This window comes from Balaenoptera musculus, chromosome 4 (assembly GCF_009873245.2).
Source record: "Balaenoptera musculus isolate JJ_BM4_2016_0621 chromosome 4, mBalMus1.pri.v3, whole genome shotgun sequence".
Taxonomy (NCBI): domain Eukaryota; kingdom Metazoa; phylum Chordata; class Mammalia; order Artiodactyla; family Balaenopteridae; genus Balaenoptera; species Balaenoptera musculus.
Genome location: NC_045788.1, coordinates 144,765,661 through 144,783,327, shown reverse-complemented (window position 1 = coordinate 144,783,327; position 17,667 = coordinate 144,765,661). Strand labels below are relative to the sequence as shown.

Sequence of the window (17,667 nt, the reverse complement as noted above, 5' to 3'; positions counted from 1 at the left end):
TCATGGGGTGGGGGGGCTTCTAAGAAGAGTGAGGTTCTGTGTACCTCCACCCGTCACCCTCATCTTAATTTGAAGAAGACCCCTAAGTCACAACGGGCAAAACAGCCAGGAAAGCTAGGCAGCGAGACCGCAGCGTGCCTATTTCCCTCTGGAATGAGGAAGCCCACCAGCCTGCTCTATGGGGAGAGATGAGTGTCCAAAGACCAGAACCATCCCTGAGGATGAACGCCAATTTCAACAATCAGTGAGAACCCAGGGAGGATGCTGGAGAACAAGGCCACGTGCGAGTTACGAATAAAGGCAGGGGCGTATTGTCTACTAGTCAAGGCTGGGTACGGGCTGAGGGGACATCGTGCAGGCTTCTCCAGGTTACCCTGGAGTCTGTCACTGACCCCCATCTCCATGTGGGCAGCTTTTTGTCTGTGTTAAGCGCCCTCCTCCCTCCAACCTGCCTCGTATGATGTCATCTCGAAGTTTCAAGCAACTCCTCATTCAGACAAACGTGAGTGCCATGAAGGCACCCTATTCCAACTTGACTTTATCCTAACTTAGAAGTTTCTCTCAAACGGGGTGCGGGGGAGGAGGGGGGAGAGACACAGCACGTAGGGCAAAGGGAGACCCACTTTCTACTTCTACTTGATGAAAATATAAAAATGATAATGACAATGACACGAACTTTGGTTGCTTTAGGAGCATGCTTCATTAATAACACCTTCCTTTAATTACGCAAATAAAACCTTACCGGTGTGGGCATGGGACAGGCCAGGGCTCCTGCCTCCTTTGCTGCACTGCACTCCGCTGTCCCCTCCCCTCAACACTGTCTTCTCCTTCCTCAGCTTAAGCTACGTTTCCAGGCTCCCATCCACCTATGCGTAATCTTGTACCCTTCACCCAACTGTACATCCTCTACATGTGTCTAAAATGACAGCAGCATAAAAGGATTCAATAGAGAAGCACTTCTTTTGTTGAAGTACTTGTCTTCATGTGTGTTCTGTCACACAAATCATGAAGCTCTCAATCTTATCTAACCATCAACTCCTAGAAAGAACTTCAACATCCAACCACAAAACAACAAGGAATTGAGGGAATAACTAATACACTGGAGCAGAAATTAGGAGCAATGTGCAAAAACATATTTGAACTTGTGTAAAATCTAAACGGCATCTACATGATTTTTCCCTCGATGAAGAACTATAACAAACTCAGGACAGCAGTTACTGTCAGAACCATCCCTAATCTGAGCTTTTCAGATTTTCCAGGAGCAGCTAATCACCAAGAAGTCTCAAATCCACCCTTTTCCAATTGCACTTCCATTTTAAAAAAAAATGCCACACGTCACAGAACGTTTAAAAATTTGGATGTTGAATTCAAAGCGGTTGCATGTAAATGCTGTATTATCTGTAAAACAAAGATAACGACGGAACCTACCTCCCGAAGGCTGGTGAGCAGTCAGTACAGTCCGGTGCATATTTATTAGACAGTGGTAACAAGTCACTACCCCAACCGGAGCGGAACTTGAACTGGGTTCAGACTATGGAGAAAATGGCTGCTGACAGTTGAAAACGCATTTAAGTGTCAGGAACAGTTAAGCATTTAGTTGCTTCTCTTCAAGGGCTACGAGGCCTCCCTGATCCCGGACAAGCGCTAACTCTGTGCGCCGACAGCCACGCGGAGTTCAGGACACGAGCCTTGGGGTAACAGACGGAGGGGTAACGCCACCACGCCTCGGAGGCCTAATCACTCAGTCTACTTTAAACAAACAACCACTTATTGAATATGCTTTTTTAATTTTTAAAAGTTCCCTAAAAGGGGCTAACAACCTCGTTCGAAGTGTTCAGTGCTTTGCACCTGCTAAGGCATTAGGCTCATACGGGCCCCTAGAGGCAGGTGCTGCGACCACCCCGTCTCGGAGGAGGAAACCGAGGTACGCGGGGCTGCAGCCGGCGCGGCTGCCAGGGCGCTGACCCGCGGCCCTCGGCTGGGACAGCCCGCTCGGACCGAACGGTCATCCCCGTCCAGGTTCCCGCGCCTTAGGCCAAACCACCCAAAGCGCGGCCACCCGCCGGGCGCCGGAAGCCGGACGGGGGTCGGGGTTCGGGTGTGAGGGCCGGGCGAGGGTCCCGGGCCCGCGGAGGGTCGGGCGGGGGTCTGGGAGGAGTGCCGGGCGGGGGACCCGGGCGCCGGGACGCTCACCTTCCGACAGCTCCAGCTCCAGCTCGGCCAGGCTCTCCCGCACCTCGGCGGGTAACGGCACCGCCTCCAGCGGGCACCCGCGCTCGGCCATGGCCCCGCCGAAGGACGGCCGGTCGTCCGGCTCGCGCCGGGCGGGGTCGGGGTCTGGGTCGGGGTCGGGCCGGGCCGAGCCGAGGCGGCGGCACTGGCAGCGGCTACGTCGCTCCCCTCTGCCCGGCGACCCGCATCGGCCCGTGGGGATCGCAGGCGGCGGGCAGGGGCGCGGCCCCGGCGGTTCCACAGAGGCGCGGGCACGAGCACGGACGGCTCCTCCGGCGCCGCCACCGCCCCGCGCGCCCCCGAGCGCCCAACCGGCCCTGTACGGAGCGCGCGTGCGCGGCGGGAAGGGCGAGAGGGAGAGCGCTGCGAGTCGCCTGCCAGGTGGGCGGCCGGGCCCGCCCAGCAACACCAGAGGCTCGCTCCCATTGGCCGCGAGGCCGCGGCGAGGCCGCTCTGGGCTCCCATTGGGAGAGCGGGGAGAGCGTCACTCCCGAGAGGCTCTGCGGCGAGGGCTTGGATCGTAGACAGGCAAGAACGCGGGCTCGCCTCTCAGCGCGGTCACCTCAGTGTTGTGGTTGCGGGCACGAGACGCCCCTCACCCCCGGTATTGGGGTCGCGGGCCTCAGGCGGGCGTCGGTCCACGGCGACCCCGCAGGCCCTGGTCTGGTGTCCGCGCGGACGAGGCTGCGGGGTGCGCTGGGCTTGCGCTGGGGCGGGCGGGGGGCGTCCACACGCTTTCTCCCCAGCACGCGTGGGCCTCATGCGTGGGGCTTTTCACGACTCTCGGGAGTGAGCTGGACACCCTGGGCACCTTTGGACGCGTCCTTCGTAGACGCGCTGTGACACGTGTGTTAGCCTGGGGGCTGGTGGAGCTGAACTGAGACACCACGCCCCCCCGAACACGCACGCACCCCGAGAATCCCGAGGGAGCTGTTCCCCAGTGTCGGCGGGAAGCGTATCTGCCAGGTGCGACGGTGGACTGTAGTGGACGCGAATACCCGGCCCTGTCCGCAGAGGGCCACCTTCCTAGGTCGTATCCTTCTTGAGGTGACTGAGCCGGCCTGGCCATTGGGCCCAGCACAGAAGGCCTCTGAGAAGCAGTGCTCGCTCCAGAGCACGGCAGGCTGCCTACAGCTTAGCTGGGCCTGCATGGCCCTCTCCTTCCTGGGCTCAACCCTGCCTCTTTCCCCTTCCTTTCACAGGTGTTGATGCCATATAAACTTGTACCCCAAACTCTCTCTCACCATCTGCTTCTGGAGAAACCATCCTGCAACAGTTGGCACCTGGGGTTTAGATGGCAGGTGATAAGATGGGGTGACTCACTCACCACTTGTGGGTGGAACACTCAGAGCCCCTGGCACAAAGTGATCTGATTGTTAACCTTCCACCCGTGTAGAAGAGTGAACCAGAGAAGTGAAATGAATACCCTAGAAGCCTTTTACGTACAATGGAAATATTAGCCATAAGGAAGGGTACTGGAATTGGGTAGCTATTCCTTAACACTACTGATGCCCTTAAGAGAAATAATGGACAGTGGATGGCTACCAACAGACCATTGAAAGCCATGGAGTCTCTTCGGGTGCCTGCAAAAGAAGCCTCATCTCCTGCATTGAGACAATACAGACAAGGGCCAGGCTCAAGAATTAACATCTCAAAGATGGTAAACACCCAGTCAAGGCAGTTCTGTTATGCTAAGTTTGGGGCCCTGGTTGGGAAAATCTGGGCCCATGACACATGTCAAAGAGATCTCATATCTGGGTAGATGCCCTCAAAGCTTTTGACCACTCCCCACCCCCAAGACTGCCTTGAACCTCTGCAGCCTGCCCATGTGGCTCACCTTTCCCCACCAACCTGTTGGGTACTAGGCATATAATTATGGTTATTTCTTAGCATAATTCAGGTGGACTATAGCCCCCTCCCCCTCAAAAGAACATATTAGTTTGCTAGGGCTGCAGTAACAAAGTACCACAGACTGGGTGGCTTAACAGAAATTTATCTCACAGCTCTGGGGGCTGGAAGTCAGAACAAGGTTACAGGGCTGTGAAGGAAGGATCGTCCATCCCTGTCTGCTAGCTTCTGGTGGTTTGCTGGCAATCTTTGGTGCTACTTGGCTTGTAGATGCATCATGCCCATCTCTGCTTTCATGTTCACATGCCTTTCTCCCTATGTGTGTCTGTTTGTGTCCAAATCCCGTTTTTAAGGACACCAGTCATTGGATTAGGACCTACCCTAATTAATTCATCTTAATTTGATTATCTGTAAAGACCCTATTTCCAAATAAGGTTACCTTCACGGGTGCCGGGGGATTAGGACTTCAACATCTTTTGCAGGGATGCAGTTCAACCCGTTACAGGTTGTGAGAACCAGCCAACTGCCAGGAGTTAGGGAAGTTTGTGTGGGGCTGGATTATAAGTGTGCTTGGTGAGTGGTGGTCCCCAGCATCCTTGTCTAATTCACCAGCATGACCCCTGCAGAAATCAGGAGAGAACTGGAGCGTAAAATGGGGTAGAAGACTATTATGAGCAATCTTCTAAGATACGGGATTTAATGCCCAGGCAAAGACTGGTAGCAAACTCCCTGAAAGGATGCTCCTAAAATGATGCTGTATTTATTGCTATATAACAAATTACTACACACTGGGTGGCTTGAAACAAGAGTCATTTATTATCTCTTTAGGTTACTGTGGGTCAGGGGATAGTGGAGATGGCTTGTCTCTGTTCGACAGCATCTGGGGCCTCAGCTGGAGCAGCCTGAAGGCCAGGGGTTGGAATGATCTGAAGGTTCATTTACTCACATGTCTGACAGTTGATGCAGGAGCCTGGATTGGGGGTGTCAGCCAGCATACCCACACATGGCCACTCCCTGTGGTCTAGGCTTCCCCACAATGTAGTGGCTGGATTCCAAGGGCAGTTGTCCAAAGACAAAGGAACGCCATGGCCTTTTTGTGAACTAGCCTCAGGAGTCATATACCATCACTTCTGCCACTCCCTAGCTGTTAGTAAATCTCACCTATATTCAGGGGAGAGGCATCAGACTCCTTTCAAAGAGAGAAATTTCAGAATTTGCAGATATATTTTAAAAACACTACACGTAGAAAAAGCTATGGCCCACAATAAGCAAAGTTGAAATGACAGTTGCTACAGCGGACTGATGGAAAGGAGTACAAGGGTCAGGGATGTGGCTGTGCTGAAATTTAAATACTCTGTGCTTCCTGAGACCCACCAGATGATTATATTCCACATAAAGGCACAAATAACAAATTTTTACAAAAGTCCAAAGAGACTGATGAAAGGGGTACTGATGTCACTAGTCAATGGTGGCTCACCTTTTAGGTGAGAGCTGACAGTAGGAAAGGCTGCTCCAGAACGGCACTGGGGACAATAGGATCCTAAAACAGAAGAGGCCAGGAAGCAGCACGGAACTGACAGAAGTCCGAGTATCGCAAATTACAATGGCCAGCAAGATGTACATGGCAGCCAAGGGAGCCTGACCTGCAGAGAGCCGCAGAAATGCTTCATAAAACACAGCATCCCTACAGGCAAAACAGATGGGCAGTTGAAGGCACAACCAGCAGAAAAAAGTCAAGGAAGGATGACTAGGAAAACCAAGCTGGTTGCCCAATATAAAAAATCAGGATCCCACAGCCAGTTTCTGGACCTGAGCCAGTTTTCAGACATGGAACTGAAGAGGTGGCCAAATACCAAGAAGGACCCTGCAATATACCACAAGTATACACAGAAATGAATCCCAAAGGCCTTTCCTTTGATAACTACACCCAGGGAAAAGTGGCTAGCCAAACATTTTGAAGATTGATGGACACAAGGTCTGAACTGACTTCGACATCTAGACCCCTGGATCATCACGGCTCCCCTGTCAGAGTGGCTCATGTGGTGCCCAGATCATTAATGGAGTCCTGCCCAAGGTCCAGCTTACAGTACAGTAGGTCCACTGGGTCTGTGAACCTGCTTGGTGGTCATTTCCCTGTCCCAAAGTGAATAATTGGCATTGACGTACTTGGCAATTAACATTACTCTCATTTTGGGTCCCTGACCTGTAGGGTTAGAGCTATCACAATAGGAAAAGCCAAGTGGAAACCTCTAAAACTGATCTATTCCTATCAGGATCATAAAACAACATCACATCTGGGGGTGGGAGGGATGGCAGAGATGGGTGCCACTTTTAAGGATCTAAAGGATACAGCATGGTGGTCCCCAAAACCTTTACTTCACCAGCATGATCCCTGCAGAAATCAGAAGGATCCTGAAGGATGACAGTAGCCTGCAAACTCAACTCAGTAGCAGCCCCGAGAGTAGTCTCTGTGTCAGACGTGGTAGCTGGCTGCTAATCCAGTGTGTTCTTTTCTGTCCCTATCAGAAAAGAGGGTCAGAAACATTTCACATTCACGTGGAACAAAGATGCGGTTTTGCCTGAAGCCTGTGTTACCTCTCTTGCCCTCTCACAGTCCAAAGACTTCACCGTCCTGAAGAACATCACGTTGTTCCATTACATCAATAACATTATAAAGATGCTGGAGACATTGGTAAAATACAGGTGCTCCAGAGAGTAGTAGATAAACCGTATGAAGATTCAGGGACCTGCTACACTTATAATGTTTTTAGGGATCCAGTGGTCAGTGGTGCCCTAAGGCATCCCTTCCAAAAGAAAAAGACAATTATTGCATCATGCACCTTCAACCATTTTTTAATAAAGGAAGACACTGTTGGGCCTCTTCAGGTTCTGGAAGCAGCATATTCCACACCTATAAATACTGCTCTGGCCCAAATACTGGTTGACTTGGAAGACTTCCCGGTTTGAGAAAAGCCCAGAAAAGTAAAAGTTTCTGTCACAGGTCAAGGCTGTGGTGCAAGCAGTTCTGCTGCCTGGGCCATACGGCCTAGCAGGTGGTACTGGTGGTGGGGAACAATGCAATGTGGAGTTTCTGGCACATCTCAGCAGGAGATTCACAAAGCAGGAACCCTAGGTTCTGTGATGCCACTTGAAGCAGAGAATTATATATGCCTTTTGGGGGAAAAAAACCATCTTGGTGTGCTTCTGTGCTCTGACAGAGATGGAACATCTGACCTTGGGACACCAAGTGACCCCGCAGACAGAACAGTGCTTTGTGAGGTGGGTTCTGCCAAACTCACCAAGTCATCAGGTCGGTTTGGCCCAGAAACAGTCCATCACCAGGTGGAAGGAAGGAGCACATTCAAGACTGAGCATCAGACTGTTCAGAGGTCACAAGGGAGTGCAAAATAGGTGGCCCAGACCCACATGGCATCCACTGCCGTTGTATCAGAGCCTCTCTGTTCCTTCGCATCTATGACCATATGGGGAAGCCTTCAGAGCAAGTTGACAGAGGTGGAAAAATCTTGAGCCTGGTTCACAGATGGGTTGGCTTGGTATGTGAGTTCAAAATGAAAGTGTACAGCAGCTACATTACAGCCTCACTCAGGGCTGGCCCTGACAGACAGTGGTAAGGATATGCCCTCCCCGTGGGCAGAGCTCCTAGTCATTCCCTTTTCTGCGTAAGGAGTGGCCCAAGGTGAGAATATACATGGACACACGGGCAGTGTTGGATGGCCTGTGTGACCGGCTAAGGGTTTGGAAGGAAAACAATTGGAAAACTGGGGACAAGGAAAGCATGTGGGAAGACATACTGGGATAGGCGCCAAGCAGGATGGTCTTGGTATAAAATATTAATGCCCACCAGAGAGCACCCCTGAAAGTAATAAACCACCAAGCAGACAGAACGATTCAGCCAGTTGACCCTGGACAGCATCTCTTACTTGGCAACCCCTGTACTGGCATGATGGGTACAAGAACAGAGGGACCAAAGTAATGAGGTTGGAGGCTACTTGTGGGCCCAAAGCTGATCTAACCACTAGCTGACACTGAAGGTCTAACCTGCCAGCAGGAGACCAACGCTGAGCTCTGAATGTGGCTCCTTCCACTGAGAAGGTCAACCAGCCAAGTTTGCTGTATTGGAACTCTTCCATCCTGGAAGGGCCAGGAGTTTGTTTTCACAGAAATAGATTCATATTCCATATATAGGCTCGACTTCCTGCCCACAAGTGTCAGCCAACAGGGCCTTATGGAGTGGTAGTTCCTCTGGCACAGGATCCCATGTGGCATCATATCAAACGTGGGATTCACTTTATGGCAAAGGAAGTGCACAGCACGGAGTGCAATGACCACGGGATCTGCTGCCTGACAGAGCACGGGGACAGTCAGCTAAAGGCACAGCTCAAGTGCCAAACTGGAGGTAATGTTCTGCAAAGATGGGGTGCCATTCAAGACCTATACATGGCACTGTGTTCCCAACAAGAAAGATACCTGAATCTGAAGCCCAAGGGGTGGAAACAGGAGTGGTCCCACTTAACCAACACCCCCAACGATCCACTGGGGAACTTTGTGCTTCCCGTCCTCCCAAGTTTAGATTCTGCAGGGTTAGAGGTCCTGGTCCCCAAAAGGGACACTCCCCGGGGAACACACCAAGTGTTCCATTGGATTATAAACTATGGATGATGTCTGGGAACCTTGGGTTCCTGCGTCTAGGAACCAGCAGGTGAAAGGAGGAGTCACTGTCTTGGTGATAGAGAGGGTAGGGCTACTCCTACACTACGGGGAAGAATGTGTAGAACCTGAGTGACCCACATGGGTGCGGCTCGGTACTCCTTTGCTTATCTGCGATTGAGAAACTAGAGAATCCAACTTGCGCACGCAGTGGAAGAGTCTGCCTCTTGATTTTCAGACCCCTGCAGTCTGGCTGTAAGGGAAGTACGTGATACACGTGCTCCTAGTTTAAGGCATACACCAGTTTGCAACATTGCGTCCAACTTGAAAGACTGATTTCCAAGCTGGCGCTGATAGAGAGCCTTCAGCCAGCCATTCCACTCTTCAGCCCAGACAGCTGCTTCCAGCTGATGGGACACATGGTGTTGGTTCATAAACTGGCCCCTGTACATGAGGGCAAGGAGAGACCAAAGAGACACAGACACTCCAGATCAGCAGGTTTAATAAGCAGGGAACTTACGAGGTTTGTCCTGGCGGCCAGAAGACGAATAGATCTCCGCACCCCACCGCCAGAATCTTAAGAGCTTATACAGAGGCCTTGACTGGGTTCAGTCATGCACACCTTCCAGATGGTCTCCACACCACCTTGCTCTCTCAAGGCTGCATCCTTGGGGCAGCTGCCAGTGTGGGGAGGGCAAGCGCAATGCACAACCCAAGGATGGGGAGGGGGTGGGGAGCCTCTGATGGCCCAGGGCCAGCTCACAGGTCAACCAGCGGTCATGTCCTCTCGAAGACTTCCTCCAGCATGGTAAGACCAGTGGATTCTACGTGTGAACTCATCCTGCACTTTCATCGCTTTAAAATAATGCCTGCTGCTAAGAGGCAGTGTCATGCAGAGCTACAGCAACGAACAAGATGTCTCCAAGGGCACAGAGAGGGGTGTTGGCAGATGCACTGCAGACAGGGAAGCCAAAGTCGCACCTGGAGTGTGTCTATTCCTGGCGGGACCAACCACTGCGTCCTCTGATGAAGGAACCAGCTCACCACATCAAGGTCTCAGCCCTGGCCTCTGCGGTTGGCGGTTCAGGCACTGAGAAGTGGGAGAAGCCAGGAAGCCTTGGTGAGAGGAGGTCTTGTTGCTGAACCAGTGCAAGTCTCTTTCCTGCCACCTAAGGAGAGAGGCTGAGTGACACCCACGAGCAAGTCATCCTGTCCACTGGACTGCACTTGCGCAGTGGGTGCCCTGAGGGAGGAAGGTCTTCTCACATACCCATCCTGTAGATGACCTTGATACCACTTTGCAATCTTTCTGCCGTCAGGTACTGACCAGCTGTACAGTCAATTACCCATAAGAATGCTTATGGATCAGGAATCCAGGTCAGCTCTCTTTCCATATGGAATGGAGCACCAATGTACTATCCGAAGTTTGCCAACTGGAACTCTTCCAAATCCCATAAGCTGCGTGTGTGTGGCAACTGTCTACTTCTGGCTGAGGCCAGCACACTGTGCAGATCCAGCTGCAGAACAAGCTTGTGCTTCTTCCTGTTCTGCCAACTGGTCATAGGGAACGTCCCAGAAGACCACAGACGTGGCTGAGACAGTGAAACAGAAGATTCAGCACCATGAGTCTGACTACCGACCACATCATTTACGTACGCCTTCTGGATCTTTTCATGCCCAGCTGTGTGTACCTGTGATGGACAAAACTCCTACGCTGAAATCCTGCCCACGATGGGATGGCATTGGGATGTAGAAGCTCTGGGAAGCAGATGAGTCTGTGAGAGCGGAGCCCTCCCTTACGGATGGGATTAGTGCCCTTAAAAGAGCCACGAGTGCTTGCTCCCCCTCTGTGCTCTCCACCACGTAAAGATACAAGGAATAATCAGCCGTCTGCAACCCAGGACAGGCCCTCACGAGAAGCCCACCCTGCCGGCCCCCGGATCTTGAACTTCCAGCCTCCAGACCTGTGAGACACACATTTCTGTTGGTTATAAGCCACCCAGTTTATGGCACTTCGTTATAGCAGCCCGAGCTAAGACGATACTGTTTCTGGTTCTCAATGGAATGCTGCTGTTTACATCCACTTTCACTATTTGTTGTACTTCTCTGGCTACTTTGGGATAAACTCTTGATATGGGTCCAGAAGTGATGGCATCTGTCCCAGGTGCAATCATGAAAGGTTTTACATTTAGGCTCCCTTATCATTTTTTTCTCAATACCAATTAGATGATGAATTCGATTTCAACTGGCAGGGACAACTTCCCTACCTTACCTTAGGGTCTTTGTTTAGACATCATAATATCATTTTGATGCATTAAAGACATCATGGTAATTGGTCCTAATGAGCAGGAAGAAGTACCCTAGATGCCTTGGATGGTGAGAGCTAAATTCCATGAAAAATCAGTGGTCTGTGGACTATCATGGTCTCCCTTCCAAAGTGAAAGACAAGCAGCTGCACCTTGCACTGCCCACAACTAAGGAAAGGCCCAGGCTTGGCGTGTGTGGACTTTGATATGACCACGTCTGGGTGTGCTGCTCCCACCTACTGACTGAGAAAGCTGTAGGCTGTTGGTTTCACGAGACCTGGACAAGGACCTGCAGCTCTGATACTCAGGACAAGTTTGTAGCCGGCCAGGCAGAAGTGTGGACAGCCTGGGGGCTCCACTGATGGCCGCTGTCTAACGTGGCTGTCTTCTGGGACTGAGTCCTTTTTTTTTTTTTTAATTTATTTATTTATTTATTTATTTATTTTTGGCTGAGTTGGGTCTTTGTTGCTGCCCGCGGGCTTTCTCTAGTTGCGGCAAATGGGGGCTACTCATCGTTGCGGTGCACGGGCTTCTCATTGCGGTGGCTTCTCTTGTTGGGGAGCACGGGCTCTAGGCGTGCGGGCTTCAGTAGTTGTGGCTCGTGGGCTCAGTAGTTGTGGCTCGCAGGCTCTAGAGTGCAGGCTCAGTAGTTGTGGCTCACGGGCTTAGTTGCTCCACAGCATGTGGGATCTTCCCAGACCAGGGCTTGAACCCGTGTCCCCTGCATTGGCAGGCGGATTCTTAGCCACTGCGCCACCAGGGAAGCTCCTGGGACTGAGTCCTTAACGTAAAGTTTCTGTGCTGACCCCAGGTAGTGTCAGAATTGAACTGTAGGACACTCGGGTGGTGATGGAGAGGAGGTGGTGAATGATGAGATAAGACTCAAGCAGGTCAGGAAGGCAAAAGTAAACCCCATGAACAGATGGCTAGGGTTCCCATAAAATTTCTCCCTCTGAGTTGTCCTTGTGCCCTCTCTACTCCTGTTGTGCGTATGGACTTGCTGTCCCTGCCCAGAACCCATCTGGGGACTGCCCAAATTACTCACCATCGCTGCTTCTGACCAGAAAACTCCTCTCATAGCAAAAGTGCGGCACTAGGCTTACGACCATGGGATTCCCTGACGTCAACCCAGAAGCAGCTCAGCTACCAACAGTGGGAAGGCTGCCCTACTGCAGACCCACTTATGGCCATTTCTCCCACAGCCAGAATACATCAGCCTGGGGCCATCAGAAGATGGGAAGTGCCCCTCTTACTGCTACGCCAGATAACCCTGGAGGAATTTTTGCTTTCCATCCTATGACTCTGGGCTCTGCTGTCCCGGGGGTGGGGGGAGGCTGCTGCCACCGGTGACAGTGGTCCCCCTCTGAACCAGCAGGGATGGGGGTTCCTGCATCAGCTGGTGGCACTGATCCCAATTACTGAGGGGGAGCCTGGAGGCCGGCACAACTCGAGGACAGTAAAACCTGTATCTCTGTACCTGACGTCTTCACTGGGCACCTCCTCGTACTTGGTACTTCCAGGTTCAACTGTAAAAGAAGGAAAGGAAGTCCTCCAAAAACAAAACTGTTAAGGTCTCAAATCTTTCAGAAAGGACAGTGAGGCCCAGAAAACCAGGCCTACATGGTAGAAGGAAGACTCGTTGAAACAGGGGCACAGCCCTGTTTAATGCTTGCTCTGGACGTCTCCTCCTCACCTCCCCCACTTTACACGACATGCTGGGTGTGTTAACTACACCGATTAGCAAAGGGCAGACCCAGCACCGAGGGAGGAGTCCGGCATTACCTGGAAAGCCTGCATTACTGAGATACGATACCTCGTGGGCCTTCCTTGGTAGGAAGAATGTTTGCCCCGCATCAGGCAGGTGCATTTTGGTAACTAAGTATGGGTGGGTGAGAACACACTCTTCGTAGCCAAAGGGTCACCTGCCAGTGTGCTTTCAGATCAATTCGTCTGCTCTGCACAAGGTGCTGACTTCTGCAAGGAACTGTCCCAGGCTCCCCTGTCTAGTTTGGCGAACAGGAGGGCAGGAGGAGAAAGATGGGTGTCTCTCTCCCTTCCACAGTGATGCGGATGCATCTCCCCTGAGGGGTCAGCTCCTGCAGGAGGGGCTCTGTCCCTGTGTCCCAGTAACCGTTCTGCTGACCCGCCAGCCCCAGGGAAAGGGCTCCTCCATCATCACAGTGATCAAATGCTTGTACTGGATTCCCTTAGCTGGAAAGCCTAGCGTGGTTATGTTCTCCCACCTGGGCTGACACAGTGTCCTGTAGTTGATTAAGACGTACTGGGTCAGACTTCAGTTTGGTCATGACACTTTTTTCATCTTTCATTATGAAAATTTTCAAAAAATAAATAACCATATGCTAACTAGATTCAATCTAGATTCAATATTTTTAAAAGATTTTGCATGTTTACTTAATCCATATACGTGTACTCTTTTTCTAACGGAACCATTTCAAAGTAAATTGCATTTGTTACGGCTCCTTTTTCTTAAAAAATTCAGCATACAGCTCCTAAGAAAAGCAGCCTTCTCTCATATAACCATGACCACACCTAAGAAAATTAACACAAATTCCCCTAAAACCTGCTATCCAGTACATACTCAAATTTACCCCGTTACCCCCCAAAATGACTTTATAGCTGCTTCCCCCAATGCAGGAGCTAATTACATTCTGCACGTGCATTTGGTTATGTCCCCTCAGTTTCTTTTGACGTAAAACAGGCCCCTCACTCTTGTTTTCTGAGTAACGTTGTCTATTTGATGCAACCAGGCCAGTCACTTACAGAACATCCCTTGTGTCTCTCTCCTCGTGGTTCTGTGTCACTTGTCCCTCCACCTGTAAACTGGGGGAGACTGTGCATCTCACACGGCATTGTGCCGGGCCTGCCATGAGCTGGGGTCACAGTGGGCACTCCCAGGCCCCTGCACTGTGAAAGTGGAACTTCGCCTTGGTTTTAGGACTTGTTGATGAACCCACCGTGAACTGATTATTTCGCTGGGGGCAGAATTGGTGGTTCTCTAATTGTATTGCTCCCTCTATATTAATTAGCTGGGTGCTTTACCGTGAAGAAGAATTTCCCTCATCAGCAGGTATGACCTGTGTTCTTCCACGAAAGGAGGGTGAATGTCTCTTTCTTTTTAATTATTAACCCCCATGGTAACAAGTTGCTGTGATGGTTACGTCCACTGGCGGCTTTAAATGGGCCCTCCCTCCCTCGTTAGCTTAACATGGATGACATGGATATTTATTTATTCAGTATTTGATCATCAATTTCAAACGTCATTCTTCTCTAAAGTGAAGAGACATTTCTTGGATTCCTGCTCCTGGGGCTGGTCAAGATTTCGCTTCAATAACATCAAGCAGAAGAACACAGGACTCAGTGGAAAAGGTGGGAAGATTGTAAAACAGTGACCTTATGGCAGTGTTGGCTAAGAAGGGGAAAATGCAGACATGCACTGGAAAGAAAAATCTAAAATAAGTAAGCAAACATCTAAATAAGTCTAAAATCTAAAAATCGAAAATAAGTAAGTAGTGATTAGGAAAAAGTTGTTTTATATTAAAACCAAGCCCAGCAGAATCAATGTCATGTTCAAAGGTCCTAGAAACACACTGAGATACTTATAAACATACCTTTACAACAGACGTTTGGGTAAAGGACACTGGCTAGATACCACCACCAGGTACAGACGAGCACGAGTAAAACATAAAAAGATCATAATCATGAGAAATAAATATGTAGTGACAGCATCTGACAGAAAAAAAATAAGAAACCAAGCAAGATGAATCAATAGGCATGTGTCTATTTGTCTTACTAGTGCTTTAAGTTCCACTGAAAATTTTTGACTTACAGAAGTTCAATATAAATTCTAAGTCTATGTTTTATTTTTTTGCGTGTGATAAAAGCAGACTGGATAAAACAAGAAAAAAAAAACACAGGGCTATTCACAAATACACCGGGGCTTTAATTTTATTCTTTTTGTTTTTTTGTGTGTTTTTGTTTTAAACCAAGTTTCCAGCTGTACACTTTAGAAAATAAACAACAGGAAGCCATCCTCTGCTTACCCTTCGTGGGCGGGCAGGGAGGATCGACCAACGGAGAACCGGGCAGATGCCCGTCACTCATGAGCGCACAGCTACCTCATCAAGGTAAGAAGCTAAGATGTGCTGAAATCACATAGAAAATACTCCACTTGGCTTTGCAGCAAAGCGTAAGGGCGAGAGCATCTAACTGACGACACCGGGGCTGGCGCTCAGCACCACTCAGCACACCCACCACATCACAAGCTCCCACAGGAAATCAAACCTCTTCCTCAAATACAATTGTCACAGGACTTTATTCACTGTTTACTCTTCTGGCAGCAGGACTTCTCTGAAGTAGAATCTAAACACAAGTAGAAATGAGGAAGCAACTTGTTAGAAGGCTTCACATCTTCTAAGAAGAATTTCACAGTTTCGAAACACTATCACTGAATTAACCTTATTTTTGGTAAAAATAAGAATAGCCATTAAGATACGTAGTGGTTTACATTATGAAAGTTGAGAAACGCTGGACAAACGACATCCTGTAAACACGGTCTTCGTGGTCGCCGTGAGTCTGAGACACTGTGATCCCCACACTGTGCGTCCTTCACAGCCAGCCCCGGGCGTCTCCACTCACAGCCCTCCTGCTGATACTGTTAACGGTGGCTGATCAGCAGGACTGAAACTAACGAGAGTGACTAAGCCGTCTCCTCTCCAGGACTGAGCACTCCTGGTCACTCAGATCACGTCAGAAGACAGAGGACTTTCATTACCTGGTGGTACATCTCCCAGTCTTTGCTGGATCATTTCTAAATGGTGAATGTATTCCGTCAAGGAATGTTCCGGATCTTGAGAAGCAGTCAGGGATCTTTCTGATCTGGGATTTTCGGATGAATTGGATCTTCAAACATACAAACCAACAAACAAACAAAGAGTTGAACTCAGCAGACGGTCTGAATGCAGCCAGTGCGGAGGGGCAGTGGAGTTGGGCCTGCTGACCAGACACTCGTGGGAAATGGGGTAAACTAGGCAGTTGTTACCTTCCTATATTTTCTTTACTACAGCGGAAAAAAGAGTAAGGTTTTTTTAAGAAGTGCTACATAGTGCTTTAAAACTAACTTCTTTACAACGTCTCCAAATTAAAACAACTAAAATCTACTGTATATCATTTAATTCACTAAATCTTCACATATGAGTCTATCATCCCCACCGGATTCTGCCCAGCATCCCTCACAGGGGTCCCTTCCTCCTGGCCTCCAGCCGGGCCCAGGGAACCCCGTCTGCGTCACTGCTCACTTCCTCTCCAGGGCAGGGAGCGTCTTACCCGTGCGCCATCCACAAAATAGAGGCCTTGGCCACCACCTACTCCTTCAAAGGTATCACCCACTCGGGCATGGGGGAGCCACAGCCAGACTGAGAACCCTTGCCTGCCCTCCCCGAATAGAACCGGGCTTCTGGGCCCTCACGGACTCACTCTGCTGCACTCCCTGCCTCGCTCTGGGACCAAAACTTTCAGAACACGTTTCTGTGAGGAACCACACACGCTGGTGGGTTCCCATTGGCAGAGACGCAGGGTGAGTGGGGACACAGCCTTGCGCACGGCAGTGCCGCCCACGCTCATCGGTCTGGCCTCCCCCATCAGGGCAGTTACACCCGAGATTGTCACACTCTTAACACGCAGCTCATACGGAGGTCTCATCACCAACCGGAAACCATGGAGCGAGAGAGCAAACGTGAGCATTTTATCCCTGCTGGTCCGATGTCAGAGGTGGATGACACGTTCTGCTCTGACAAGCTCGTTTTAGAACCCCGGGAAAGCACGCACAGAGAGAGCAGACAACATGCCTGCACGAGCCGTCACACGTGTGTGACAAATACCACAGACACAAACTGAGCTTTCTATTCACTTCACGGGTAGGTTCCAAATACTGGAGGAGTCATAGTCAAATGAATTAAATAAATGACTCGTAATCATATTCGAGAATTTGAATAGGATTATTATTATTTGTGTTTCAGTCTGGAGAAATGGAAATGGAAATCACATCTCTCACAAGCAGCACTTGGATAAGAAATCTCATGGTCAGGAAAATGGGCTGCAAACCGTGATGAAGGTACCCAGGGCCTCAGAACGTGACAGTTACAGCCATCAGGGAAACCTTTCTTCACTTGAATTTTTAAACAAAATTCCATTCTACAATTTATCCACAAGGCCTCTTAATTATGTTTTTAATTGAAAACAGTTTTTTCCCCAAATAACCGATGGATGTTTAACATTATCACTGTAACATTGCAATTACCAAGTAAGTTGTAAGTGTAAAAACACATTACGTGTGCAAAAAAACCCCCAATCCCAAAGAAAAAGATTAAGTAAAGCTAACACCACGGCCTTGCATGTATGTGTGTGTGTGTGTGTGTGTGTGTGCGTGCGTGTGTGGGGGGGTCATGTGTGCCCGGGTGCCCTTCCATCACAGGCGGGCCTGGGCACCCGCACAAATCTGCCCAGGGACGCCTCCGCGCACGGCCCTGTCTCTGCAGACGGGGCCCCTGCTGATGGCTACAACCCTGCAGTGGAAAAGCAGCTGAGGCACCACCGC

General features: G+C 50.2%; 2 protein-coding genes and 1 long non-coding RNA gene across 10 annotated transcripts in view; 1 reads left to right on the top strand and 2 right to left on the bottom strand.

Annotated features, from left to right (window-relative positions):
• The window catches only part of DIP2A (disco interacting protein 2 homolog A), a 93,037-nt gene extending 90,502 nt beyond the window's left edge, over positions 1-2,535 (bottom strand). For all 5 annotated transcript variants that reach the window (XR_005019658.1, XR_005019659.1, XM_036849932.1 and 2 more), the window contains exon 1: positions 2,194-2,535. Coding sequence is in view for 3 of the 5 variants with exons in the window: in XM_036849932.1 (XP_036705827.1) it covers positions 2,194-2,284 (91 nt within the window). In the remaining 2 variants the exon portion in view is untranslated. The remainder of the gene's footprint in view (positions 1-2,193) is intronic.
• A 242-nt stretch (positions 2,536-2,777) lies between these two features.
• LOC118894110 lies at positions 2,778-17,663 on the top strand. The gene is made up of 3 exons (XR_005019650.1): positions 2,778-3,265; positions 3,752-3,892; positions 17,090-17,663. It is a non-coding gene; the product is annotated as an uncharacterized LOC118894110 (long non-coding RNA).
• PCNT (pericentrin) overlaps positions 15,369-17,667 on the bottom strand; it is a 96,783-nt gene continuing 94,484 nt past the window's right edge. For all 4 annotated transcript variants that reach the window (XM_036849814.1, XM_036849815.1, XM_036849816.1 and 1 more), the window contains 2 exons: positions 15,847-15,974; positions 15,369-15,434 (listed from right to left, as the gene is read on the bottom strand). In XM_036849814.1, coding sequence (XP_036705709.1) covers positions 15,391-15,434; positions 15,847-15,974 — 172 coding nt within the window. In that variant the 3' untranslated portion in view covers positions 15,369-15,390. The remainder of the gene's footprint in view (positions 15,435-15,846; positions 15,975-17,667) is intronic.